We start from the raw sequence: 27,145 nt of genomic DNA, 5'->3' as shown, positions 1-27,145 counted from the left end.
GCACCTAACCCTGGTTGTAAGCCTAAAACAGATATTTCCTGAAAAGTTATCCCTCAATTCTGATTGGTTGATAGGAATGTTGTTCCAGGATCAACAAGGATGCTGATCCAGGAACATGTTGTACTTGGTCAAATCACGATCACCTTTATCATACAGCTCTATGGGTTTTATGATATATATATATATGTATATGTGTGTGTGTGTGTGTGTGTGTGTGTCTGTGTGTGTGTGTGTGGGGGGGCAGAGCACTGAACTTTCTCCAAAAACCATATGTCAGTTCAAGTGGGAGTAACAGATTGTGCACAGATTCAGTTCTGAAACTGAGAATTTCAGTTCCGCTTGGTATTAAAATAAAAGTTTCTGTTACGTGCTGTTACAGGGGTTTTCTGGGTTTAATAAAAGGTCATGTGGAGCATGTTGTCAATTATTGGCCCTACAGGCCTAAAATATTTTACTTGTCCTGTTTTTCTTAAATTTTAAATGTGCTTTCATGACTTTTTTAATGTTTTTGTGATGCATTTCCCAACAGAATTCCAACATTGAACAGCATGACACAGATGCTGTCCGTAGAGGTAGATACAATATAAAGTGGACAAATCATAGGTAAATGTAATCACAACACTCAATTTTAGCGGCTGTAGGAACGGAAGTCTCATCCTTCAGCTAAAAGAGCCAATAAAATATTTCATAAAGGTAATTTACTTTAAAAACTTACATGTACGTTAACTAGACCAGTGTGAAAAATTACGTTTTTTAACAAGACTTGAGCAGAAGTTATGAAACTACTGCTATCAGATTTATTATTTTTGATTTGAAACTTAATTTTTACAAACAGTCCTTACCCAGTCAAGTAGATACACTGTAAAAAATGGTCCCACTTTATATTAAGTGTCCTTAACTACTATGTACTTACATTTAAATTAATCGTTTGGTACAATGCACTTATTGTGTACATACATGTTTTTACATTGTACTTATATTTGAAAAATATCTGCATGTAATTACATCTGTTTCATAAATCATGTTTTTGTTTTTTTTATCCTGCATTCCAATTAATATCAATCAAACTGCAGTTGGGTTGTTTTGTATGGAAGCCCGTCTCTGCCACTGAATAAAAAAAAAATTAAAAAAAAAGACTTTTTAATCTCACAATTCTGACTTTTTTTCTCATAATTGTGTGATATAAACTCGCAATTCTGAGAACATATCAGTCCCCCCCCAAAATTGGATGTTAACTCACAATTGTGACTTTATAACTCGCAATTGTGTTTATATCACACAATTCTGTGAAAAAATGTCAGAATTGTGAGATACAAAATCCCAAGTACCTTTTTTTATTTTTTATTCAGTGGTGAAACGGGCTTCCATAGTTTTGATTAAATAATAACTAAAAAAATACAGCTAACTAACACAATAAAATGCAATAAAAACCATGATAACACCATAAAAAACATGATTTATGAAAATGAATAAAAAGACGCCAGAGTTATGTTTTTGCAAATAAACTCTCCATATATAAAGCATGTTTGTGTGTGGCTTAAACTATATAAATAAATAAATAAAATTCTACCAGGAATTTATTATATAAAATTTCTCCCCTACCTACACAGAAAATATGTGTTTGGGGTGTCACCATGATGTAACTTGCCTTAAAGGCACCTTGATGGAGCTTCACACATACAGGTATGCAGATGCTTTCACACTGTCTGGACATAAAACACTCTAAAGGAACGCCAGACTCACCTTGGTTCATGACCACGAGGCTGCCAGTCAGAAGAGCAACACAGTTGGTGGGTTGGTGGTTGTGGAGGTACTGGAATCCCCAGCCGCGGTGGTAAGATTTCTCATACATGTATCGTGAAGCATTCCCAATCACCTGCAGGAAGCGCTCCTGCTGAACTTTACTGAGGTACTCGTACAGGAAGTCGTATGCTGTAGCAAAGCCGACCAGAGAGTGAGCTATGGGAACCTCATCCCACGGAGCATCTTTCACCATCCTGAAACAAAACAGCTGCTTTTAAAACTCTGAAACACTTCATCTCACACAACATCTCATAGCAATCAAACAGTGTTTGCTTAGTCAGACAAATACATTTTTCAGCCCTTTTTTTTTTTTTTTTTAGAGAGAGAGCTTAGAAAAACAACAATTGCAGTGCTTTTATAAGTAAGCCTCTGGATGGCTTTTGAGAGGAAAGCTGCTCTAGTCTGCTAACTAAACAGATATTTGTATTGACAGTCATAGAGACGACCAAATTCTTGTCATGTGAAGTGACCAAAAATATAATAATAATGCTGCTATCAATTACTGAAGCTATGATCAGAAGATCTGTCATGTCTGGCTATATATAGAAACTCTGGGAACCTCATCCCACGGAGCATCTTTCACCATCCTGAAACAAAACAGCTGCTTTTAAAACTCTGAAACACTTCATCTCACACAACATCTCATAGCAATCAAACAGTGTTTGCTTAGTCAGACAAATACATTTTTCAGCCCTTTTTTTTTTTTTTTTTAGAGAGAGAGCTTAGAAAAACAACAATTGCAGTGCTTTTATAAGTAAGCCTCTGGATGGCTTTTGAGAGGAAAGCTGCTCTAGTCTGCTAACTAAACAGATATTTGTATTGACAGTCATAGAGACGACCAAATTCTTGTCATGTGAAGTGACCAAAAAAAATAATAATGCTGCTATCAATTACTGAAGCTATGAGCAGAAGATCTGTCATGTCTGGCTATATATAGAAACTCTCTGCTGACTGAGAAAAATACTGTAGGTTGGTTAAACTGACAATCCAAAAATTAGTATTACAGTGGTGTTAGCGGTAGTACTTCAAAATTAAACTGCGACAGATGAATACATTCCTTATACAAAAATAGGTGGGTAGGAATAATTATGTTTATTTATTATCACTTTATTTTTGAGAATTAATTGCAACACATTAAAGTGACAATTTCTTTTTTTTCTAGTTCATTTTTAACAAACCCAATTCTTTTAATTCAGCGAAGAATAAGAAAGGTAGTAAATATCATTAACAAATTGTAGCAAAGTATACAGTAATTGACAGGTGTACAACATTTAAAATAAATTATGAAACACTAACCTAATAGAGACAGAGCATTAGGTCAGAATAATTAAATATTCAAATGTACTAATATAATACATTTATTTTGTGTTTTACCAAACATGACAATAGACATGAAATATGGCTTGGGATGCAAATGTTACTGTTTATACCATTGCAATTGCTTTTAATAATAGAGCTTATTCATATTAATACATAGATAAACAATGTCCATATAGATTAATGTATATTTGAGCATTTAAGAGACAAGTGAAGTGCATTTCAATTGCAATTCACAGGACGGTATTAATATCTAGAAGTGAAATGGAGGAAAAAAGTATATTGCTGCTTACAAACCTGCATGGGCTGTTTTTTTTTTTTTTTTGGTAAGAAAGAAGAATTTATGTAATGTAAATGTTCACATTTAAGCTTCTAAAGAGCAGTGGATGCTGTAGATCTGAATCTATACCTACACTCTGGTGTGTGTGTGTGAGAGTAATAATGACAACAATGTTATGAGTTCCAGAAGTTGGAGGTTTGCGTTAGGCTGGTCCTGGTTGGCCACTACATGCTGGCGGCAGTGTAAATGAGAGTGCAGAACCGCAGCAGTTAACCCAACCATCCAAACAGCTTAAACAGAAACTCCAGCACTCATCTGAACACACTGGAGTAGGTAAGGAAAAACTTGCACTATGAATATTTAGGACTTGGAAATATGTTTAAGAGCTGTGCACACATATGAGAACTAAAAACCACTCTAACAGAACTCAAATATACAAGCAACAGAGACCCTAACAGTCTGGCTTATGCATATAACTCAGGTTCCCTGAATGAAGGAATGTGACGCTGCTTCAGTAGCCAGTGTGGGAGCTCTGCCTAAAAGTGAATCATTCCACAGAATCATCCCAATTTAGTGTTTCTGAATAAATCGGAAGAATGAATGATTCAATGATTCATTGCCATGACTCAAGACTTGCCCCTACCTATTCAAGGACAGGAACTAACTTGTATAATTTAAAAAAACGCCATCCATAACTGTTCACAAGTGGTTAAGACAACTGAAGATGCACCCCAAACTAGTTAGAGCCATCTTGCGATTCCTGTTATGCAAGAGGCAGAGGTCACACACTTTCCAAATAAGAACGAATGTGTCGGAATTAAATGATGACAGTGGAATCTGGGTCAGTGTGATTCACAGTTCAGTGAACAAGTAAGATCCATTGGCTAATTTTTGTGTTGGTTATTGAATACATGGAAACCAGATTTTGTGGGGACAGCAATTAAGCCTTTGATAAATTTGATGGTCTACATGTCTAAGCTTTCAGAGGGTTATCACAAGGGCTTCAAAACTTCTAAAAGGCCCTGCATTCTAAAACTTAGAACCGTCTTTAAAAGGACAGTTCACCCAAAAATGAAAATTCTGTCATCATTTACTCAACCTCAGGTTGTTTCAAAGCTGTACGGATTTATTTTTTCTGCTGAAAACAAAACTAAACATATTTTAAAGAATTTGGACAATCAAACAGTTGCTGGAGTATTTATTTTTGTTCATACCCTGGAAGTCAGTGGGTACCAGCAACTGTTTGATTACCCACATTCTTTAAAATGTTCTCTTTTATGTTGAACAAAAGAAAAAAAAACTCATACAGGTTTGGAACAATGTGAGGGTGAGTAAATCATGACAGAATGTTCTTTTTTGGGTGAACTATCCCTTTCAGAGCATTTCTGAGATGTTACTTTTACACATATTAGTCCAGATCAAAGTCTGCAGTTAATTAGTGCCAATCATATAGGAACATATTGATCTTCATAAACTTTAGCAGTGATATCAGAGGCAAGGTAAGTGCATAAGAAGCATCAGGTACAAGTTCAGACATATCAGAGGCGAGTCTAACTGTCACTCACTGCATTCGAGGCTTTTGAGGTTGTAGTGTCAGAGGCAGGTTTGGCTTGTCAGCATTTTAGAGATAATTTACAGGAAGCAATATGGTTTCTGCAAAAGCAGGTTTCTGCAAAAGTATTATCAAAACGATCAAGCTCCAGACTGTTAAAGGTACAGTGACAGTAAACACAAAGCAGGCTATGCACAAAACCTGTGTGCAAATGTTTTCACGCAGAAATCCTGATTCATCAAGACATTCTCATCATTTCTTTTCTACATGTAAACTCAAACCACACGCTTCTGAAAAGAGAATCATTGTGGAATTAGAAACATGGAATGTGTTAAAGGGGTCATATGATGTTGCTAAAAAAGAACATTATTTTGTGTATTTGGCGTAATGCAATGCATTTATGCGGTTTAAGGTTCAAAAAGCACATTATTTTCCACATACTGTACATTATTGCTGCTCCTCTATGCCCCGCCTTTCTGAAACGTGTCGATTTTTACAAAGCTCATCGTTCATTATAAACGAGGCATTTGTTGCATCCAGTGAGGACATAATTACTGATTATAATGACTTATACTGTCTTTTTACACGTTGCGTTCCGTATCGAGCCTCATAAACATAAAACCATGTCTGCATTTGTGATCGGAGAAATGACAAACAACAAGCGCTACTCTACACTGCTCAAAACTCGCGTTTGAATCATCAGTGGCAAATTCTTTAAATATGAAAACGTACTTACAGGCTATGAGTCAGAAGCACCAGACTGTCCTTGCAAAGTTGGAATTGCCCCACTTTATAGAAACAGCCTTTGTGCACAGACACATTGTAGGCTACTCTCCCAGGTTCAGGAAACAGTCCTCCGTAAAATGCACTGCACACATCTGAATATTTGGGATGAACTGTTCTGGAACGGGGTTGTAAATACAACTTAACCACTGATTTCTAGTTGTGTCCTCTTTTGGAAGACCAAACAAAGTATTTTCGCTTTCGGAACGAAACACAGCGTCTCCACGACATGGCAGCGGCGGCAGCAACAATACTACAGCGAGAATCAAAGTTACACCTTCTTTCTTTGCGTGAACATTTGCGCGGTGTTATGCAAATCTTCTCACATCGTGACGTAGACATGTGGGGGCGTGTTTAAACGAGGTGTTTTAGGAGGGCGTGGACGAGTCTTAACTTTTATAAAGAACATCTCTTTGGGTTTGAGACTTTAGTCTTTGCAACTTTAGGGATCTTATCTATTCACCAACAGCTTGTAACACTCCAAAGAGAAAGGAAAACTTGAAATTGCATCATATGACCCCTTTAAACTGGCATATAACAATACTAATAGAACTAATAATGCTTTATGCTTTTATATAAAATAAATTGTGGCCCTATGTAGCAACTATATTTCTTACCTATTGCAGAGTATCAAACATGATTTGCGTTATAGTTGGATCTGGGATAGTTTCTGAACAAAAACTCAGCTAATCTAGTGTAGCCTAGGCCTGTATAAAAGGTGTTTATTGTGTTTCATCTGGGTTTGAAAACAGCGCACTTGGCTTTACTTGAACATCTTGCCACACACAGAGTGCATCTTTAGACAGCATAAGGGAAAATGTGTACTTTGAATACAATGCAAGTCACACAAAAACTGATGCAGAAATGTAGATACGTTTGCAGAAAGTAACAAATGGCTGTATAGGAGAGGTTCTGCAGACTGGAAATGGAAATAAAGTTTGGGTGTGTATTATATTAGTTCATAACCAAACACTCTCTCTTAGAACAATCTAAATTCATCAACATTAGAAAGAGGATATTACCAAATTTGTGTATATGCACCTGTTGTAAATATGGCAAATATTTTGTGTGCGAACCTAATCTATGACAGAACTTATGACAGCAAACTACGTGTTGTGGGTTATTTAGTGGATGCCAATGAGGGGACTAGGCTGTGCTCACCTCTGTTATCACAATACTGTGAATAAATACCTCAAGAAACCCATAAGCTGTTGCCAATCATTTCTATCAAATCAACTAACTGGTGTAACTGGTCCTACTCACAGGTTTGAAGCAGCCTGTGCAGGTTTCGAATCAGCGTCAACTGACGTAGAAGGTGGGCACACTAACAAGAATGGTAACCATAAAGACGGTAACCAGTAGCGTTAATTACTAGTGTGCCTCTTGAGGTTTACCTACATAGCTCTTACTAGCAGGTCTCCATAATACTCACCTGCATAAACCACACTCCGGGTCACGGCACGTTTCCCAAAAGCATTGTTAGCTAACTAAGGTCAGAAGTTCCATTAAACTCTATTGGCAACTTGTGACCATAGCTGCTTTTGGGAAATGCACCCCAGACCAAGATTTGAACTATAGCTTCAACCTGCGTAGACGGGCGTGCTAACGAGGAATGCCAAAGATGGCGTTTACATGCACAGCTCTTACAATATGACCCTCATTACTAGGGCTGTGTGATATTGAAGAAAAATGCGATATGCGATACCTTGTTAAATAATGAGATTTTCGATATGTGATATTGCTTTAAGTGTGTAAAATCTATTTAAATTATATCAAAAAAATTTTTGAATGAAAATGATCTTACCAATATATATCTTTTACATACTTTCTTGAAAAAGATAGCATCAATACAATTTCTAAAAGTGACCAGAAGTGTTTTAGCCAGTGCTGTCAAATGATTAATCGCGATTAAATGCATCCAAAATAAACGTTTTTATGTAATATATGTGTGTGTACTGTGTATATTTATTATGTATATTTAAATACACACACATACAGTATATATTTTGAAAATATCATTTTAAAATAATTATATGTATTTACATGTATATATTTATATAATTTATATTATACATAAATATATTTAATATACAAATATAATATTTTCTTAAATATATACATGTATGTGTATGTATTTATATATACATAATAAAATATACACAGTACACACATTATATAAACAAAAACTTTTATTTTGGATGCGATTAATCACGATTAATCACGATAATCACGATCGAGTTGATTGAAAGACGAATCAACTCGAGGTTCGCGGGGTCTAAAACCTGTCTCTGTGTGTGCGCGGCGGCTATGAGCACAGAAAACTGAACAGATCACACGCTGTCCGTAATGCGGTTTGTGCGCGTGCTTCAGGTGTGTGTCAGACAGCAAGACGAGACGGCAAGGAGTTGTTTTCTGCAACTTTTTGAACTTAAGTCTTTTTAACGTCAAGCTATTGTCTGCTATATGCGTCGACCTAAACCTTTGAATTTTTGCAACATTTTGAAGTAGCCTATTATTAAAATGATTCAGATATTGCATGCCGTTGCGATATGCATATCACGATATTTCGATAATTTCGATATATCGTGCAGCCCTACTCATTACACAGGCACAGCTTCTTTGAAGGCTATGCAGCACATTAAATGCATACGCTCAGACACAAATGCACACACTACTTTACCAGTTGGGCTGCGCAGCCATGCGCTCCATGTATTCCTTGGCTACGTCCAGTGCACCTGCACGGTGTGGGTACAGCAGGCAGAACATAGAGAGCAGGCCTAAGTTGTTCCCATAGACTTCATTCCAGCGGGCACTAAACTCAGTAGGGTTCCAAGGGGGCAGATACTCCTCCGGTCGCTCCAGTATGGCCTCCCCGGCCTCCCGGATCTGTCGGACCAAAGCCTTGTGCGTCCCCACCGCCGCCCGCTGCAGCTCCTCAACCTCTGCCTGGCCAAAATACAGCATGGGGTGAGTTCCCTCGTAGTTCCCTCCAAGGAACGGAATGCCTCCGCTGGGGTCCGCTTTAGCCAGAGCCGGGGACACTAGAATCCACAGTGCACTTATAAAGAACACTGTTGGTGCCCCACGGGGGTAAGTTCTCATTCTGGCATCAGAGAGGGAGAGACCACATCACCTTGCTCCCTCTCAGCTGAGGAGACAGAAAGAGAGAGACGTTATTGTCCCTGCTACACTGCTGGGTCTGAATGCCTGCAGTAATTAGAGCCAGCTGTAGGGCTGATCTCTCTGGGTTTTTCTATGCATTTATGAAACGCAGACGAAAGTTCACCCTGCCGCTTTTCTTCATCAGGCTCACAGGAAACCCCTCATGCCTGAAAGCTCCCTATACGCAGCACTCAAAAACACAATTAATCAAAACTTTAAAGGTCAACATGTCTGTATGATAATAGTGGAGTGTTTGAGTAGAGTTTGAGCAAATCTTAACCGTCGCTGTTCCTGAACCACTTTCCAGAACACTCCTCCACAACCTGCCATGCATCGGTCAGATAAAACGAACTAATTGCAATGAATCAATGATGTCGGTTTGCCTGATTATCATGGTCAAGTATGAGCCCCTACTATTAGATGCTGCACCATCTAATAGTTAGATTTTTGAACTGTTCCATTGTCAAAAGTCAATTAAAAGTCATTACACACTGAGTCCTAAATTTTCGCACGTTAAAAAATAAATACGACCTCACGTTGTGTCAATCACGTTTACACACTGCCTCCAAAACTTTTGTCCATCATAAAAAATTTGGATCAGGTTCGATTTTCTGCATTTTCGCATCCGTAGCAAGCATTTTGAAAGGAAAGGATGACGAATACAAACCCCAAAAAAAAACGCATACGAGATCTCGAACTTTTGAATGCGTTTTTGCTTAATAGTTATGGTTAACATAAGCTCAAACTAATTTTTTTTTACGTTTTATTCTACAACATAAAATACGTCAATAATACCCAATTTTTTAATCTTTGACGTTTCTTGGAAAAGGCGGTTGCAGAGGTTCCCTGAGACATTAAACATCATGCCGAACAGGTAAATTCATCTACTTACTAGTCTGCTTTTACAGCTTTGTTGTTAATTCTCACACTCTTGCAAACTATTCTAACTAAAACAACCTAACTTGTAAATTTTAAATTAAAATTAAAAGATTTGTCAGGGTCATCTTAGCAGTGGTGACGTTGAAGTCATGCCACCATGGCGTAGCCTAACTTTAGCTTTTTAGTACTTGTTGTATTTCAACTTACTTTTTTTTTATTTTTCAAGATTTATTTTTGGCATTTTCACGTTTAGTACGATAGGACAGATCAGAGTTGACAGGAAGCGAAGTGGGAGAGAGATAGGGGCAGGGTCGGGAAAGGTCTTCAAGTCGGGATTCAAACTCGGGACATCTGTAGTGCAACAGCACTGTATGTCAGCGCGCTGCCCACAAGGTTATCGGCACCTCAACTTCATAATTTGTAAAAGTTGTGCTAGTTTGTGAAGATTATCCTGATGAACAAAACATGTAAGAATAATACAGTTTTGTTGGCCACATTTTGTTAGCTTATTTTCTGCAATAATCCAAAGGCGAATAGGAAAATATATATATATATACTGTATGGTTCCAGAGTAATTAGTCACATGCCATTTATAGCGTCATTATTGGCTCAAAATAAAATATCCGAGTGGGGCATTCGTTAGCCTAGCAATTGCCATTGAGATGTTTCGGAATGCTAATGTATAGCTTTCTCCAGGAATCACAGACCTCCTTGGTTTGAACAAACAAAGCCACAGTGTTTACACTTTTGAGGAAGCCTACCTACTTATAGATTACTTATAGCTGACTGAGCATACAGGCTGAGAAAGGTGAAAGTAAATGAAAAAACCTTTAGTGAGTGATCAGGAAGACTTTAAAACAACAGCTGTCCAGACACAGAGACTGCTTACTATTTATTTGTTTTGATTAGCAGCGTTTAAGCTTGTTGTGTCTGAGAAAAGTCAGAACTTGCTAATATTCAGCGAACCACAACCGCGTCTTTCCAAGAACAGGAATGTGAGCTCTCTGCTCCTCCTCCAGACTGACTAACACGCCGTTGGTCAAATGGAAAATTAGCTGGTCCAGTTTTATGGGGTGTCTAGACATGTGTCCAGTTCAGCTGGTATCTATTACCCCTGTCTTAAAACACACACACACACAAACCCTGCCTTTATTTCAAATATGATCCTTTCATGTTGCTCAATATATGAGTGATCTGATCACAACTTACGCTGCATCATTAATTCATAATTTCCTTCCAGTTAGTACGGCGCTCATTGGATTCCAGATAACTCTTTACAAAAGGTGAAACCAAACAGGGCAAGTCACAGCAGTGGCCCTTGACCCCTCAACTTCTGCATTCCAGCTAGGAAACACATGGTCAAACAACTAATGCTTGCATTAGCTGTGTGTGAAGGATCTGAGCACTGAGTGATCAGGAAGACTTTAAAACAACAGCTGTCCAGACACAGAGACTGCTTACTATTTATTTGTTTTGATTAGCAGCGTTTAAGCTTGTTGTGTCTGAGAAAAGTCAGAACTTGCTAATATTCAGCGAACCACAACCGCGTCTTTCCAAGAACAGGAATGTGAGCTCTCTGCTCCTCCTCCAGACTGACTAACACGCCGTTGGTCAAATGGAAAATTAGCTGGTCCAGTTTTATGGGGTGTCTAGACATGTGTCCAGTTCAGCTGGTATCTATTACCCCTGTCTTAAAACACACACACACACAAACCCTGCCTTTATTTCAAATATGATCCTTTCATGTTGCTCAATATATGAGTGATCTGATCACAACTTACGCTGCATCATTAATTCATAATTTCCTTCCAGTTAGTACGGCGCTCATTGGATTCCAGATAACTCTTTACAAAAGGTGAAACCAAACAGGGCAAGTCACAGCAGTGGCCCTTGACCCCTCAACTTCTGCATTCCAGCTAGGAAACACATGGTCAAACAACTAATGCTTGCATTAGCTGTGTGTGAAGGATCTGAACACACACACACACACACACACACACACACACACACAGATGTAGAGAACAGGCTTGTTTTAATCCAGTTTGTCTCTTGAAGAAGAAAAAAGAAGCTACACTGTATGTCATTTCTAATGTCCTTCTATCTAATCTGTCATATAGAAAAAACACATGCTGTCAAAGACAGAGAAATCTAATTATGTTCTTCAGCTAACCAAAATTTTACGTGGTTATCTATATTGTAATTATAACCTCCAGGCATGTTTTATTTTTCATAAAAATGATGACATTTCCAATGCAAGTCACGCTGACTGATAGCAAATATCCCAAATGAAAGATCTACGAAAAAATGAAGGCATTAAAAAAATTAAACACGATTTAAATAAAGCGATTTATCAAATGTATACAGTATAGTTAACAAGGAAAACAAATATCTTTAACTTTTTTTTTTTTTTACTTCGTTTGAGGATTCAATGTTAAGACTCTCAGAATCTGGACTTCAAAACGCTCTTTAAAGTTCAAAACATGAAAACTTATATCAAAGTGTAAGACAAGTTATGAGTTCCGTTACCTCTCAGATCCACTGGCGTTATCTTAACCTTGCCAAAAAACGCCGCAATCATGGGTCTCATGCCTGATGGAAAGCAGCCGTGGGCCTGAAAGGGTTTGTCGTCAATAGATGCGCAGAAACGCAATCAGCTGCGCAGTAAGAAAGTCACTAAACCAACGTCACATCTGCTGGAGGAGAGGGAGGGGAAACATCTCCCCCCGTTGGTCCTTGCATTCTCTCTCTTTGCACTAACACTTTCAGTGTAGCCTGTATACAATAACCAAGCCTCTTAAAAGACATGGACACCTTTATGATTACATTTGAGTAGTGGATATTATTATCCTTGAGAGTTGTGGATTTGACGTTCTACCATCTAAATTTTAATGGATTACTATATATACACTATATAGAATAGAATTACTATATTTATTCACGCTCACGCACGCACGCACGCACGCACGCACACACACACACACAGTCTGGGCAGTTATACTTGTAGGGACTCTCCATAGGCATAATGGTTTTTATACTGTACAAACTGTATTTTCTATTGCTTTACACCTAAACCTACCCCTCACAGGAAACTTTCTGCATTTGTACTTTCTCAAAAAAAACCCTCATTCTGTATGATTTATAAGCTTTTGTACCCATGGGGACCTCAATTTAGGTCCCCACCGTGACACGAGTCCCCAGGAATCTGTGTGTATTCAGGTTTAAGTCCCCACCAGGATATATAAACCTGTACACACACACACACACACTTTCCGTTTATTTTGACCATAATTGAAATACTGCATTGAATAGCCTAGTTGTAGTTCTTAAATTGATGTCACATGACTATTTAAAATGAACTAGTGTACACTGTAAAAAATGACAGTGAATTTAACGGTAAAAGACTGTAAAAATGCTACAGTAAAAACCTGTTAAATGGTTAACGGTAAATTCCCCTACTATATACGGTGAAAAACTGTATTGGACATTACATGTATTGGACATACATTTTACGGTAGTATACCGTTTTTGGAAGTGAACAATGCCATATAATTTACAGTGAATAACCGTAAATTGACAGTCCCAGAATTCCCTGCGTTACATTTCAAATTTGATGTTTTTTTGTTGAAATAACTATGTTTCTTAGTTTTTTCTTATCAGTTTTATATATTAGGGTTGTGTGTTACACCTAATGTTGTTAAATTAATGTTTATTGCATTATTTCAGTTTCATGTGTGTTACCATGATGGTGTTTAGCGTTTGTGTGAATGATACTGTGCACCTTCTATATATGTTATTATTTAAAAGCTGCTTGTGATGGGCTTTGGTTCATCATGTGACTTTCTCATCACTACCTGCATTTGGTGGTTATCAGTGTATTACAAAGGTACAAAACAGATTTCAGTACTTCAGTAGGTTGGTATATTAACATTATATCAGTTAATGAAATTATGGTATTTAACTGTAAATTTAAGTTAAAACCGTAAAACCTAAAACGTTGCTACCGTATTTTTTACGGTAAAATTCCGGCAACCACAGCTGCCGTTTTTTTACTGTAAATTTTACGGAATTTTTTTTACAGTGTAGGCAAACAAAACAAACAAAAAATATTTACACATTATAACTTGTCAGAGGACCTAAGAGCTTTCGTCTTATATATTCTTGTAAATTTGAACCCATCATCCTGAATGTAATAAAAAAAAAAAAAAAAAAAAAGATCTTGTTTGGTCTATATGTCAACTATCCAAATACAACATTGCTGAATGTTTATCATTTATATTCAAATGTGAAATAATGAAATGCCTTTATTTGCATCGACCTTACCTATCTCCTTTAAATAGAATAAAACATTTAACATGCTGTTGAATGTGAGCAATAAGCAAATATTGCATAATTTGCAAATACGCAATGGCAATCAGGAGCAACAACACATGAGATTTCTTAAACACTCATTACATTTGTTTTCTTTTTGTATTTTATCTGCACATATGAACACTTTCCCTGCACCTCAATAAACAAGCACGAGTGCTACTCACGACATACAGAAGAGGAGAATGTTTTTTTTGTTTTTTTTTCTCAGAAACGTAGGTCATGCTTATGATGAGGGTTTCCACACTTCTGTAGCTACTCATGATGAAGCTGCCAAGTGTCACTTAATACTCTGTTTTGGGCATCTCTGCCAAACCGTTATCATGCAGTGTGATTTATAACACTGTACCATTTTTTATGTAAACTCCATTACAGCCTACCAATGCAAAAACCGCATCAGAGCACTCAACATAAAAACATCAATTCCACTTACATTGCTTTAAACAAATCATTATTAAAGCTCAGGGCCAGCACACACATGAAACAAATAACTGGTTTTAGGTGAGAAATGTGCCCTGACACATAAAATCACTAGATGGGTGGGTAAAGTTTGGCACCATTTAACACCGCTCCTGCGCATGACAGAAACTGACTGTTTACATTGACTATCACTGAACAGCACAATATATTTTTTACACAATATGATACTATAACATTATACACAGAAAAAAAAATCACCCCTCTTCATTCAATAACAATGAAGACTTGAAACGAAAGGCATTTACAAGGAATAGTTCACCACTAAATGAAAATTCATTCTTTACTCACCTTGTGTTGTTCCAAACTTGAATGACTTTCTATCGTCCTTGAAATGTCTAAAACATACATAGACTCTTACAAATAAAGACGCTTAAAAGGTTCTTCACAGCGATGCCATAGAAGCACCATTCAGTCAAAGGTTCTTTAAAGAACCATCTCTTTGTTACCTTTTTATAATATGAAGAACCTTTTGTGAAACAGAAGGTTAAAGGTTCTTTATTGAACCATTTAGACAAAAAGGTTCTTCTATGGCATCGTGAAGCACCTTTATTTTTAAGAGTGTAAGACTTGTTTGCTATATTTCATGTCTTCCGATGTGAGGAACAGACCAAAATGTGAGTCCTTTTTCACCGGTAAACTTTCCCGTCAGTGAGCTGTTAACCTGAGAACTGCTGTAACTGGATCATCAAGTCTGCAAGTTAAACAAATCAGTCTGACTGTAAACACATCATTTACTGGATCAACAAGAAAAGAAACACCTCAAAACACCAATTAACTCAATGATCCAGTTCTTGAGGTCAGCTGACTAAATCAGTGCACTTATGCAAGGGCTCTATGGTTAACAACCAAAAATGGTCAGTAAATAACAACTTGTGGCATCAGAAGACTTGAAATGTAGCACATAAGTCATACAGACTAGTTTTCGGTGCTTTTATTTCTGTCCTTCTTACAAACTTTAAACTGTTGCTGTATGGAAAGAGCTGCATGAAGATTCTTCAGCAAAGCCTTTATGTTCCATCAACAGCTCAATGGTTTGGAACAACATGATGGTTTAGTTAGATGGTTAGTTCTGGGTAAACTATTCCTTTTATTACTGGCGCTTGGAAGTATGACGACCATTTCTCCATTTGTCACAGAAACGTCTGCAGAATACAGTAAGCTACAGTAAACTAAAGCATTGAAATCATAATCAAATGATGGAAAGTAAAACAAACCAGCCCAGATCTGAACCAGTTACAAAACCTGCAGGTTACAACGCTCTCAAAACATCAACCAATCATAAAAAGAGCAAAGAACTCATGGCTGTTTCTTGACTGCATGAATATTCAATATAATTTGTGCATTGCTTTCCTAAGAAAGTGTTTACAACAGCTGCAAGAACAAATCCTCTGAGGTCACATAACATTCCCTTCATAAAAACAGGACAAAACAAAACAAAAAAACACACATAGCTCATGGGAAAGCTACATTTTTTTTCTCTGTACACCATTAAAAGTAGTTTAATGGTAGTGGGTTCACAATGCTGGGTGAGACACGATACACTGTGACTTCCTCCTACATCCAATGATCAATGTACAGATTTTCAGCATGTGTACAGACACAACTTCATACTGTGTATGCTGTAGTGATTCAGGAAGGGGTGAGAAGAAAATACACAGACAGCGCTCTGGGTGTTACATTCACACAGCTTAATCACTGATTGGACGAATGGATGGTCTAGCTCTGTGGTGAAGCTCCAGAACGTAACGGTGAAACAATCTCTTGGTCTATGCTGACTGGTGTGAGGGTTCGGGGCTAGTTCTCTTCCCATTTCAGCAGTGAGTCTGGAGGTCTGGGGTAATAACCTGTCGTGATGGGCTTATCCGAAGAGAATCTCTGGAACTTAAAGTCTAGAGGAAGATCTAGAGGAGAGATGGAACAGGTGGACGTTTTACAGACAAACTATAAAACAAACTATATGTACAATAATAGGACCAATAAATATTTACACTGAAAAAGTCTTAAGACTGAAATATTTAATTTTAATATATAAAAAAAAAAAAAATGCCCTAGATGGTCGGAAACAACTGCACCAATTAAAAAGATTCCTTTTTACGCCAAATAAGAGTATGCAAAGTAATAAAATAATTAATTACTAATGATATTGCTGAATAAATTATTTTGCCTTTCAGAAATATGTGCTTAAAGATCAAATCTTTGAAATGGGCTAAATTATATAAATGTACCGATAATCTAACCAGTCAAAATAGTTTTTAAAATGTAATATTGCATGTCACTGTAGAAAGTTACCAGGGGAGTAATCGATCTGCAAAGTCACAAAGCACAAAGTTACATTTGGTGCTTTGTAACTTTGCAGATTGATTACATGCACAAATACCTACAACACACAAAAAAGAAAGATCCCCTGGAAGTTTCAGGTCTTTGATTAGTCAATTAAGAAATTAAGATTAACCAAACTCTACAAAAGATACTCAAAGTCATTGGATCCTCATTCTCCTATGCTGAGGCTATGCTTTGGAATAAAACGGCGAGTCTGACGATATTGAAAATCTGAAACTTTTCAATTAAATCTGAAAACAAAACGATACGATTTTGAAAGTTACGATGTACCATGATGAAATTTTTAAGATTGTGCACCATTTCTAATTCAGAAAAATGAAAAAAAAAATTAATGCAAACTGGAAGTACCAGTCTCAGACTTTTGGACCCCTCTGTAGGTTTAATACACTTACCAGCTATAGCCTCAATGCTGGGTATAGCCATGGTGCTGTATGTGTGGATACTGTGGCAACACCAGGTGAGACTACGGGTTTCCTCTCCTTCATTCTTTTGCACATCCACAAAATATGAGCCCCACTGGTTTGATACAGCTGAAGGAGATTTCATGCCTTGATCCTAAGAGAAAGATTATAAGAAAGAAAGAGCACAAGGTCAGTCAACCTTGAAAAACCCATGTGTGCAGCATCATACATAATGTTATATAATTTAGCATTCTCAATACTGAATCTTTAGAGAGATTGTGTTGAGATTTGTGTGATATAGCCTTTAGCTTTAAAAATGGGTCAAAGGTCTGTTCTCTTCCGGAAAAAAATGCTAAATGCAAAAAATTAAATAAACCTGTTACAATCGCCAGCTGGAGTGCCCACGAGCTCCGCTAGAGGGGCACTCCATCCTGTACCTTTGCCATTCACACCGGACTCCATTTCCCATAATCCTTTGCCTGGACTCATCAGATCTCATCATCAGTTCACAGCTGTCTCATATTAGGAGGACTATAAAGATTGCACTCACACATGACACATAGCTGTTTACTGTTAGCCTGTAACACTTTCTGGTCTTCTGTGTTGCCTTGCCTTAGTGTTTTTGATCTTGGACTGTTATCTGTTTTGTGATTGTGACTGGCATCCAATGTGGAAGATCCACCATTGGTGTCTGTGCGAGCTGAGGGTTACCCTGCGAACTCTACGCTCACGAGCAATGCAGACTCTACGCTCACAAGCAACGCAGACTTTACGCTCACCAGCGACACTGTTTCAGCGCTCTCAAGCCCCGCCGTCTCAGTGCACTCAAGCCCCGCCATCTCAGCACTCTCAAGTGACGCAGTTTCAACGCTCGCTAGCCCACCGGCCACTACGCACTCAAGTTCATTGGGCATAGCACCGTCTGTCTCAGAAATAGCCACGTGCTCTCTGTCTTACCTGTGATGGCTACGGCCATTTTATTTGTTTGGGCCGCACACACCACCACAGTTCCCGAGTTTAGCCCAGAGAGGGCTTCTGTTCCAGAGTTTAGCCCAGAGAGGGCTTCTGATCCCGAGTTTAGCCGAGAGAGGACTTCTGATCCAGAGTTTAGAGCAGAAAGGGCTTCTGTTCCCGAGTTGAGCCTAAAAAGTGCTTCTGTTCCCGAGTTTAGCCCAGAGAGGGCTTCTGATCCCGAGTTAAGCCCAGAGAGGACTTCTGATCCAGAGTTTAGCCCAGAAAGGGCTTCTGTTCCTGAGTTGAGCCCAAAAAGGGCTTCTGTTCCCAAGGTTAGCCCAGAGATGATTCCAGCCCCTGACCACAGCCCAATGTCTGTTTCCACCCCTATTTCAGTCTTGTGTCTGCCTAAGCCTCTGAACAAAGCTCAGTGTTCACTCCAGCCCCTGACATTAGTCTAGTAATGGCTCTTACCCGACAGTAGTCTAATGATGACTTCAGCTCCTGAGTACAGTACAAAGATGGCTCTAATCCCTGAGCCTGCTCCAGTCCATGAGTCTGATCCAGGACCAGATCCAGTCTATGAATCTGCTCCAGAGTCCACTCTAGTCGCAGAGTCTGCTCCAGAATCAGCCCTATTCCCTGAATCCATTCCCGAGCCTGCTATAGTTTCATCCATTTACGAGCCTCCTCCAGTCCCTGAGTCTTCTCCAGAGCTCACTCCAGCCATTGAATCTGTCCCACAGCTCGCTTCTGTCCCTGAGTGTGCTCCAGGTCCCCCTGAGGTGGCAACTTCCATTGCAGAACCTCCCATGGTGGTGATGTCCTCTCCAGCTCCTCCCGAGACAGCAGCAGCACTCTTCCTCGAGCTCCAGGTATACTCAGTCACCTCTGATCCAACCACGGACACTATTTTTGAACTTCCCTGTTTTCTGATGCCTTTGTTATGGCCGCAAGTGCCATCTCTGAACTCTCTGTGTTTTTTAAAGCTCCTGTTGCTACTGCTGCAGAACCTCCAGAGGTGGCAGGGGTGTTCGCTTCAGCTCCTTTTAAGACAGGGGTGCCCATTTATGAACTCTTCGTCTGTCCTGACGAGGTCATTGAGACCATCAATGAATCCCCTGTCATACCCGTCTCGGCCAAAGAAGCTGTTCATGAACTCTCAGCTCTGCTTGTTACGGAGACCGCCTCTGAATTCACTCAATGTTCTGTTCCGCCCAAGGAGGCTAACTGTGAACTCTTTGTTTGCCCTGCAATGACTAAGGAGGTCTGTAATTCTGAACTCTCAGATTACCCTGTCATGGCCAAGGAGGCCGTTTCCGAGCTCTTCGTCTGTCCTGTCACGGTAATAGAGGCCGTCTGTGAACTCTCTGCCTGTTCTGTCATGGTTATGGAGGTCATCTGTGAACTCTCTGACTGTCCTGTCATGGCTAAGAAGGCCGGTCCTGAACTCTCTGTTTGCCCTGTCACGGCCACGGAAGGAGTCTGTGAACTCTCTGACTGTCTTGTCATGGCCATGGAAGCCATTGATGAACTCCCTGACTGTCCCGTTACAGTCAAAGAGGCAGTTTATGAACCCTCAGCCTGTCCTGTCACGACCAAAGGGGTCGCCTTTGAACTCTCTGCCTGTCCTATCATGGTCAAAAGGGCTGTCCCTGAACTCTCTGCTCACCCTGTTATGGCCAAAGATGCTATTTCTGAACTGTCTGCCCGTCCTGTTATGGCCGCAGAGGCCGTTGTTAACCTCTCTGGGGGGGGGCATTTACCCCGGACTCAATTTCACATAATCCTTTGCCACAGCTGTCTCATATTAGGAGGACTTTAAAGATTGCACTCACACATCGCTGTTTACTCTTAGTCTGTAACGTTTTCTGGTCTTCCGTGTTGCCTTGCCTTAGTGTTTTTGACCTTGGACTGTTATCTGTTTTGTGATTATTTGCTGCCTGCCTTGACCTCTGCCTGCTTGTTGGATTACTCTTTTGGATAGCCTTGGATTTAACTGTTTGTACCATAAATAAATAAATAAATAAACTATATACAAATACCAAAGAAAAAAAATTTAATGTTTTTAAAGCTTATCTTCAAAAAGTAAATTAAAAACTAAATCTGGTCTCACTTCATTAAAAACATTTTCATAACAATCAATCAAAAAGTAAAGAGTCCTAGAGGAGATCAAGCCATCAAAATACGCTTCAGAGAAACTGGACTCTGGCATGAGGGGCATAAAGGAGGGTCTTACTATTCTGATGCAGATTCATCACAACATAGGCAGATGCCAACATGGACAAGTTTCATAAAATGTGTTCATCTTTAAAAACCAAACACAAAAATACACAAGGCAAAAGAAAATAAGATAATAATAATTGTATAAAATAATAATAATTGAGAATAAGCATGTTAATTAGAAAAAAAGCATTTTGCCAATAAATTATTGACTTAATAAAAATAATAAATACAAATGAAATTAAGAGTTTAAGCACATGATTTTGAGTTGGGTCCCCATTTGATGTCCAGTATAAAAGCTGAGATCTGAAGCAAACAGTTTCTCTCAGCATGTTGTAAAGATGTAGGCCTAACTGTACAGAAGGACTTCAATAGAATGAAACTCTCTGATCTGAGAAAAAAGGAAGTGTTTGATCAGAAATTCCCATAGTTTGACAGAAAAAAAAAACCTGTTGCATAATACTGGCTTTGTGACTTTTTGAAGAAAAGGGAAACATGAATCACAAAATACAAAGGAATCCAGGTCTGCGGCATAAATCGGTTAATTTCCCCCAAAAAATTAACCTCTTATCAACACTACTTTTTAACAAGGTTTTTCAAAATATCAGTATAATAAAATTGAGCATAGTCCATATACTGGAATACAATTTTTGCATAAGCAGTGACTAAATATCACTGGGGTCACTAAAACTGAATGACAAAGATATACAGAAAAAAATAGAGTAGGGTAAGATGTGTCGGTGGGTAAAATGTGTCATTGTCTTAATCTAAGATATTGTGCATGATTTAAACTGCATATAATTCTACATTTAAATGGAGAAAATGTTAATTTGGTCTTGTTGAGAAAATGTAAAGTGGAGTCTTTTTTTTCCTGAAAATCCACAATTCTACTAATCATGTATACTTTCGGTAACACTTTATTTTAAGGTGTCCATGTTACACGTTACATGTACTTACTATTATAATAACAATAAATTATGCATAATTACATGCAAGTAACCCTAAGCCAAACCCTAATCCTAACCCTAACCATATAGTAAGTACATGTAGTTAATTAATATTACTCAGTACTTAAATGTATAATAACACTGGAACAAGGACACCTTAAAATAAAGTATAACCATACTTTCTTTTAATTTTAGGTGCATTTGTTTGCCAGTAATTACTCCTTAATTAAAGGACAACTTTAGCAGAATAGCTTTAGTCACTCTTAAATATCAAACAAACATTTTAGACAGTTAAAGACAAGTCAAAATTACATTACATTTACAAATAACATTTTCAGTGAGGGTTAGGGTTAGGAAAAATGTAAAATACATTCATCTCAAAAACTGAATTATAAACCCTAAATGACACAGTAAGGGGTTTAGTGAAGTAACAGCTTTCTAAAAAATGATTTCCTCAAAAATGATATTTCTGCTGTATAAACAAATTTTTTACAAAAACATCCACTATATTTCCTGTAATTCTCCACTTCCTCCTTCCTGCTAACTGCATTTCCTCTCAGTGGTGTCTGTATAAAAGAACATCTGATTGTAAGCAGATTCATGCTGCTGTTTTTCAGATCCCTGATGAAACATTCAAGATCAAAATATGTATTATTTTGATTGGAATTACGAGCATAATTCAGAGTTATGAACAAAAATACTGTAATGAACTGTAAATAACCTGAACAAAAATTGATTTTTTTGATGGTGCTTTAAAGAAACAGATATATATTTGTGCCACAAACAGATGAGCACATACATAATGCCAACTCACAGCACCTCTGAAATGAAGCGTGGAAAAGATCCTGAGCTTGACTAAACAGAAACAGCCTTTCACTCTCACCTCAAACTTGCCCTTTTTCCCTGCTGGGCCTTCACTCGGGGTGGGGCTGTTACTGGGGGTCACGTCAGCACGTGGAACACCCTCCCCCTCCATCTCCTCCACAATCATCACCGTCTCCAACTTTCCAAAGCTGCAGGCCGGGAACATGTCCGAGCGCATGCTGTCTCCGAAATACACCACCTGCATCAGATAAGACACACACGCGGACACAAATCAGTACACAGACACACAGACACAGACACACAGCCAGTATGCAATATCATTTCATTTCTAGCTACAGAAACACTTTATAATAACTTCAATTACAAACATTACTACATTATGTGATGCTTAAAGTATCAGGAAAATAACATTTAAACAGTCAGAATGTCACAAAACTTAGATTTTTAGGTTTTCATTCATAGTGATATTTGCATGTACATTATTAGTACATGTACATAGTACATTAGTGCATGTACATTAGCATTCTATAATGACTTATCAAAGATATATACATATATTTGTAGCAAAGCCATTACCAAAGATACCAAATGAGTACACCCTAGATTTAATTCAGAAAATGTATAATATTCTAGTACTTAGTATGTTCTCCAGCACTTAAAGTATACTGCTGTACAAGTTCATCACAAATTTTCACATCTGTGCTGTTTAACTCCTGGAGGACGACCTCCTTAAATGCTCTGATCTTTAATGGCTGTACTCCTCCTCTAGCAACACCAGAACATTTTGGATGCTTTTGGATCCGAAATGATTGAATTGGTCTCTTGAGACCAGAGTATGGATTCCCAGAAGTCTCTATTTTGTAAATATGGGCCCTGGAAGCGGTTAAATGAGTTTATTTAGCTTTGGCTACAGTAGGTTATTCTAGTGGTGACAACAACCATGCATGTCACTTCTGCAGGCTGTGTCTTACTCTGTGAGATAAAGTGTCACTCTTTTCATAGCTTTTGCCGGCTCTGAGACACTTGCATGTTATTTCTCCTGCTCTTTTTCTAGCAAAAAATCACACATCACTAAATGAAAACTTAAAGTGAAGCCCTTATTATGTCAGGAGCCTTATCACAAGTCCATTGTTTTTGAATGTTGGTGCTACTTGTGCTATATTTTCACACTTAAAACAATAATTTGGTATTCCTCATGTACCATTGTCTTCTTTTATGCTAAGAAACAAGTCACCTGGCAGTTCTCTCCCAAGTGGTTCCACTGCTGCCAGCATTAAGTCTGAGTATAATTCAGTGGGCTATATAACACTTTTAACTGACAGGAAATTACTTGTCTTTAAGAGTTTTGGTTCAATATACTTACCTGTTGATCAAAAATAGCCTTAAACCTGTGCACTTTTTAAAAAAAAAATGTTTATTTAGTAACTTTCAGGAGTGTGTACTCATTTTTGCAACACAAAATTTGATTACTTTGATAAGAAAATCTTATTTTGCTGAATAATTTTGGCATTCTTCTATGGTAATTGATCAAGCAGGCTTGTTGGAACATTACATCTCCAAAGAACCCTAACATGTCTTCTAAGTAAAGAGTAATTGCTGAATTTGTTAAGTTTTAGAGGGGGTGTACTCATTTATGCTGTGCACTGTATATATATAATGTGTATATATATACATATATATGTGTGTGTTATATATATATATATATATATATATATATATGTACAGTATGTATGTATGTATGAGAAATATAATATATGAGAAACCGCCATACAAGTGGATATTTAATATTTCAACCATTATAGACTAGGAGTGGGATCCTTTAGGCACCTCAGGATTCGATCCAATTCCGTTTCTGGGAATCACAATCCAATTCTAAAATGATTCTTAGTCTACATTACCTTGGGCTCTGTTTTGTTGGTCATGGTCTTCAGTAGTTCGTGGAGATGAGGCCAGTTGCCCTGAGAATACCAACCAGGCTTTTCCAGAGATGGCAGTCCTTCACTATCTTCAACATCATCCACTATTAAGACAGAGATGAGAAAGTGTGTTATATTTTAAAAACGATGAAAGAAATTAAACATATATACATAATGAGCATAATAAAAAATACTGCTGTACAGTAATACTTAATACACTTGGCTTTTCCACAGTATGGATGGTTTTATAAATATGAAAATAATACAAATATTGGACATTTGTGCATATATATTTTGAAGACTAAGTTCTATGCCTGAGATCAGTCTTCTTACTACAAAAATAACAGTCTCTGTTTCCTATAGTGTTATACCTGTTTGTGAAAATGTGGCATGCTATTGGATCATTTAGATAGTTTATGTTTTGTATGAGTTGAAAAGGCTGGGACCATTTTAAGCATAATCAATCCTGAGGAACTAATGGCATGAAATACCACTGCCAAAATAACCCCAAAACATCTGTACCACAACTTGAATTGTGAACAAATCAAAACAAAGGAAAATAAAAACCCTGGGCCTCATTTATAAAATGTGCGTACGCACAGATTTGATCTTAGAGTGTGCGTACGCTAAAATCCACGGCAACGTGCATATTTATAAAAACGGTCTTTGACGTGGAAAAGTACTTACCGCCACGTCAGGGTCTGAGCAGGCGTACAAACTTTTCCTTGTGGCAAAGTCAGAGTACTGCAGCTATTTGAACATCTAAGCTGCAACAATAATAAAAGCGGTGTACGTGCAAGCACCGAATTCATCATAAACAACAAAGATGCAGTGTAAGAGATTAATTGTGCAGTGTAGTCAGATTTTTTATTAACGGGAGTTTTTGCGAGATTAAACTGACCTTTTTAAGTAGCCTAATGTTGAGAGTTCTTTACTCGCTTTCTGTAGGCTTGCACAGTTTATTCCATATTGTTTTTTTGTAATTTTTTTTTTTTACAGGAGATCTGATACCAGTCAGCTGCGCACAATTTCAAGATCACTTGCGATTTATAAATGTCACATCTGGAAGAGAGGCGTATACGCACATGTTTTTGTGCGCATATTCGTTTTCTCTGAATTGCACTTATGCACTTTTGAGAAATGATCTTAGAACAAATTCAGGACGGTTTATACGCAACATTTTATAAATGAGGCCCCCTGAGTGCAGCAGAAATGCAAGGTATTATACTGTATCAAAAGCATGACTTGGGTTAGGAACTGAAAACTGATTCTAATTTAGAACTGGCTCCATTAAAAGAAAAAAAAAATCATGCAGCCAAATTATTTTCATAAAGTTCAGTTGATTGTGCGTCTTGAATGAGGTGAACTGCTTTAGCAGAAGTGTGCATTTGAAGTCTGAACTGACTGAATAATTATACAAAGACAATAAATAGCATAATCACATCATACAGCATAATTACTGCAGTGCAGTCATGGGAAATATCTCACCCAGCGTTCTGAAAGGTCTCTGCTGCGGAACCAAAGAGAAGAATCCAGGCTTCAGAGCATTAGTGATAATGATGTCAAACAGCTCCTCAAAGTCCGATCTGCAAAAATGAGAAATTATTTGTAGGGAGATATTTGAAGGCCAAAATTCTCTGTATTGCCCCTATGCTAAATGCAAAATCATATACGTAGTATAGAGTGATGAGGAATATCTAGTTGTTGCACAAGTAATACAATATTCAAACAAAACATCTTATTCACTAATAAAGCATAAATAAGACTTTGATTATATTATATTTTAAATGACTGGCAAAGTCTTGATTAATCTAAAAATGTTCCCATGTCAATATTTTCTTATTGATTTCTTTCTTTTGCGTTTGGTGCTCACCCGAGTATGTGCTCACACACGAGCCGGCAGTAGTCAGAGTGTGAGCTGGTGATGAGCAGCAGGATTTTCCCGCTCTTCTTCATGCTCCTCAACCATCTCTTCACCGCATCTGAGCAGGGCTGCAGGTAATGGCCAGGACAGCGCTTCACACTGGGGAAATACGTCCCTGTGTCCTCTAAACAGGAAATATGTCCGAATAAAACACTGCATCAATCATTTCTTAATAAGGTTTCAAACACAGGGTCATTTGAAGGATTTCTTTTTTTTTTATTGTTGGAAAATTATGTAAATTCAACACATGTATACACCTTATTCTGTAGAAGAAACTGAAATAACTTTAGGCATGACACAGTATTACTTAATAGAGTAATATTTCTATAATTTGTTTAAACATAAAAAATACAATTATTCCATGGTCTGTCTGAATACTGGTTTCAGAGAGAGAGAGAGAGAGAGAGAGAGATATATTCCTCAGCAACGAGGTGATAAAATCGCTGTTTTTGAAGTAATTGTTTGTACAGAGAGACACGCAGACGCAGCAAACAGGTCTCAAACGATCGATCAAAAATTAATTGAAATACATGCTATAATTAATTTAAATAAATGTGGTCTTACCGCACTATTTCATCTCTGTGTCTGATTTGAAGCGGGCAGAATGCTAGCGCTAACGTGCCGTAACTGACGAAAATAACTGTAATTTTTACCCATTCATTCAAATATTGTGCTGCAAAGAGCAATACTAGTTTTAACTTGTCTATAACTTGGCAAATGACTATGGAATTTGTCTATAACTTGGCAAATGACCATGGAATAAGCGGGATAATCAACGGCTAGCCGTGCATTAAAGGATTTCAAATGCACGACGTGGAGGCAAAGAACCACCCGACGCGAAGCGGAAATCCTTTAAAGGGGTCATATGATGCTATTTTAAAGATCATTATTTTGTGTATTTGGTGTAACAGAATATGTTGATATGCTTTAATGTTCAAAAAACACATTATTTTTCAAATACTGTACATTATTGTAGGTCCTCTATGCCCCGCCT

At 37.8% G+C, this 27,145-nt stretch overlaps 2 protein-coding genes across 3 annotated transcripts in view; both read right to left on the bottom strand.

Annotated features, from left to right (window-relative positions):
* LOC107670255 (dermatan-sulfate epimerase) overlaps nt 1–12,397 on the bottom strand; it is a 32,438-nt gene extending 20,041 nt beyond the window's left edge. The window contains exons 1-3 of one of the 2 annotated variants that reach the window (XM_016462800.1): nt 12,303–12,397; nt 8,416–8,883; nt 1,744–1,997 (exon numbers count right to left, since the gene is read on the bottom strand). In XM_016462800.1, the coding sequence (XP_016318286.1) occupies nt 1,744–1,997; nt 8,416–8,837 (676 nt within the window). In that variant the 5' untranslated portion in view covers nt 8,838–8,883; nt 12,303–12,397. The remainder of the gene's footprint in view (nt 1–1,743; nt 1,998–8,415; nt 8,884–12,302) is intronic. The other variant, XM_016462801.1, reaches the window with a different exon arrangement.
* A 2,754-nt stretch (nt 12,398–15,151) lies between these two features.
* LOC107670251 (5'-nucleotidase domain-containing protein 1-like) overlaps nt 15,152–27,145 on the bottom strand; it is a 67,016-nt gene continuing 55,022 nt past the window's right edge. Inside the window, exons 5-10 of the mRNA XM_016462795.1 lie at nt 26,101–26,275; nt 25,716–25,813; nt 24,210–24,331; nt 22,370–22,549; nt 17,354–17,516; nt 15,152–16,522 (exon numbers count right to left, since the gene is read on the bottom strand). Coding sequence (XP_016318281.1) covers nt 16,416–16,522; nt 17,354–17,516; nt 22,370–22,549; nt 24,210–24,331; nt 25,716–25,813; nt 26,101–26,275 — 845 coding nt within the window. The 3' untranslated portion in view covers nt 15,152–16,415. The remainder of the gene's footprint in view (nt 16,523–17,353; nt 17,517–22,369; nt 22,550–24,209; nt 24,332–25,715; nt 25,814–26,100; nt 26,276–27,145) is intronic.

Source organism: Sinocyclocheilus anshuiensis, unplaced genomic scaffold, assembly GCF_001515605.1.
Source record: "Sinocyclocheilus anshuiensis isolate Anshui unplaced genomic scaffold, SAMN03320099.WGS_v1.1 scaffold937, whole genome shotgun sequence".
NCBI lineage: Eukaryota > Metazoa > Chordata > Actinopteri > Cypriniformes > Cyprinidae > Sinocyclocheilus > Sinocyclocheilus anshuiensis.
Note: the sequence above shows the minus strand (reverse complement) of the source record. Positions and strands in the feature narration are given on the sequence as shown.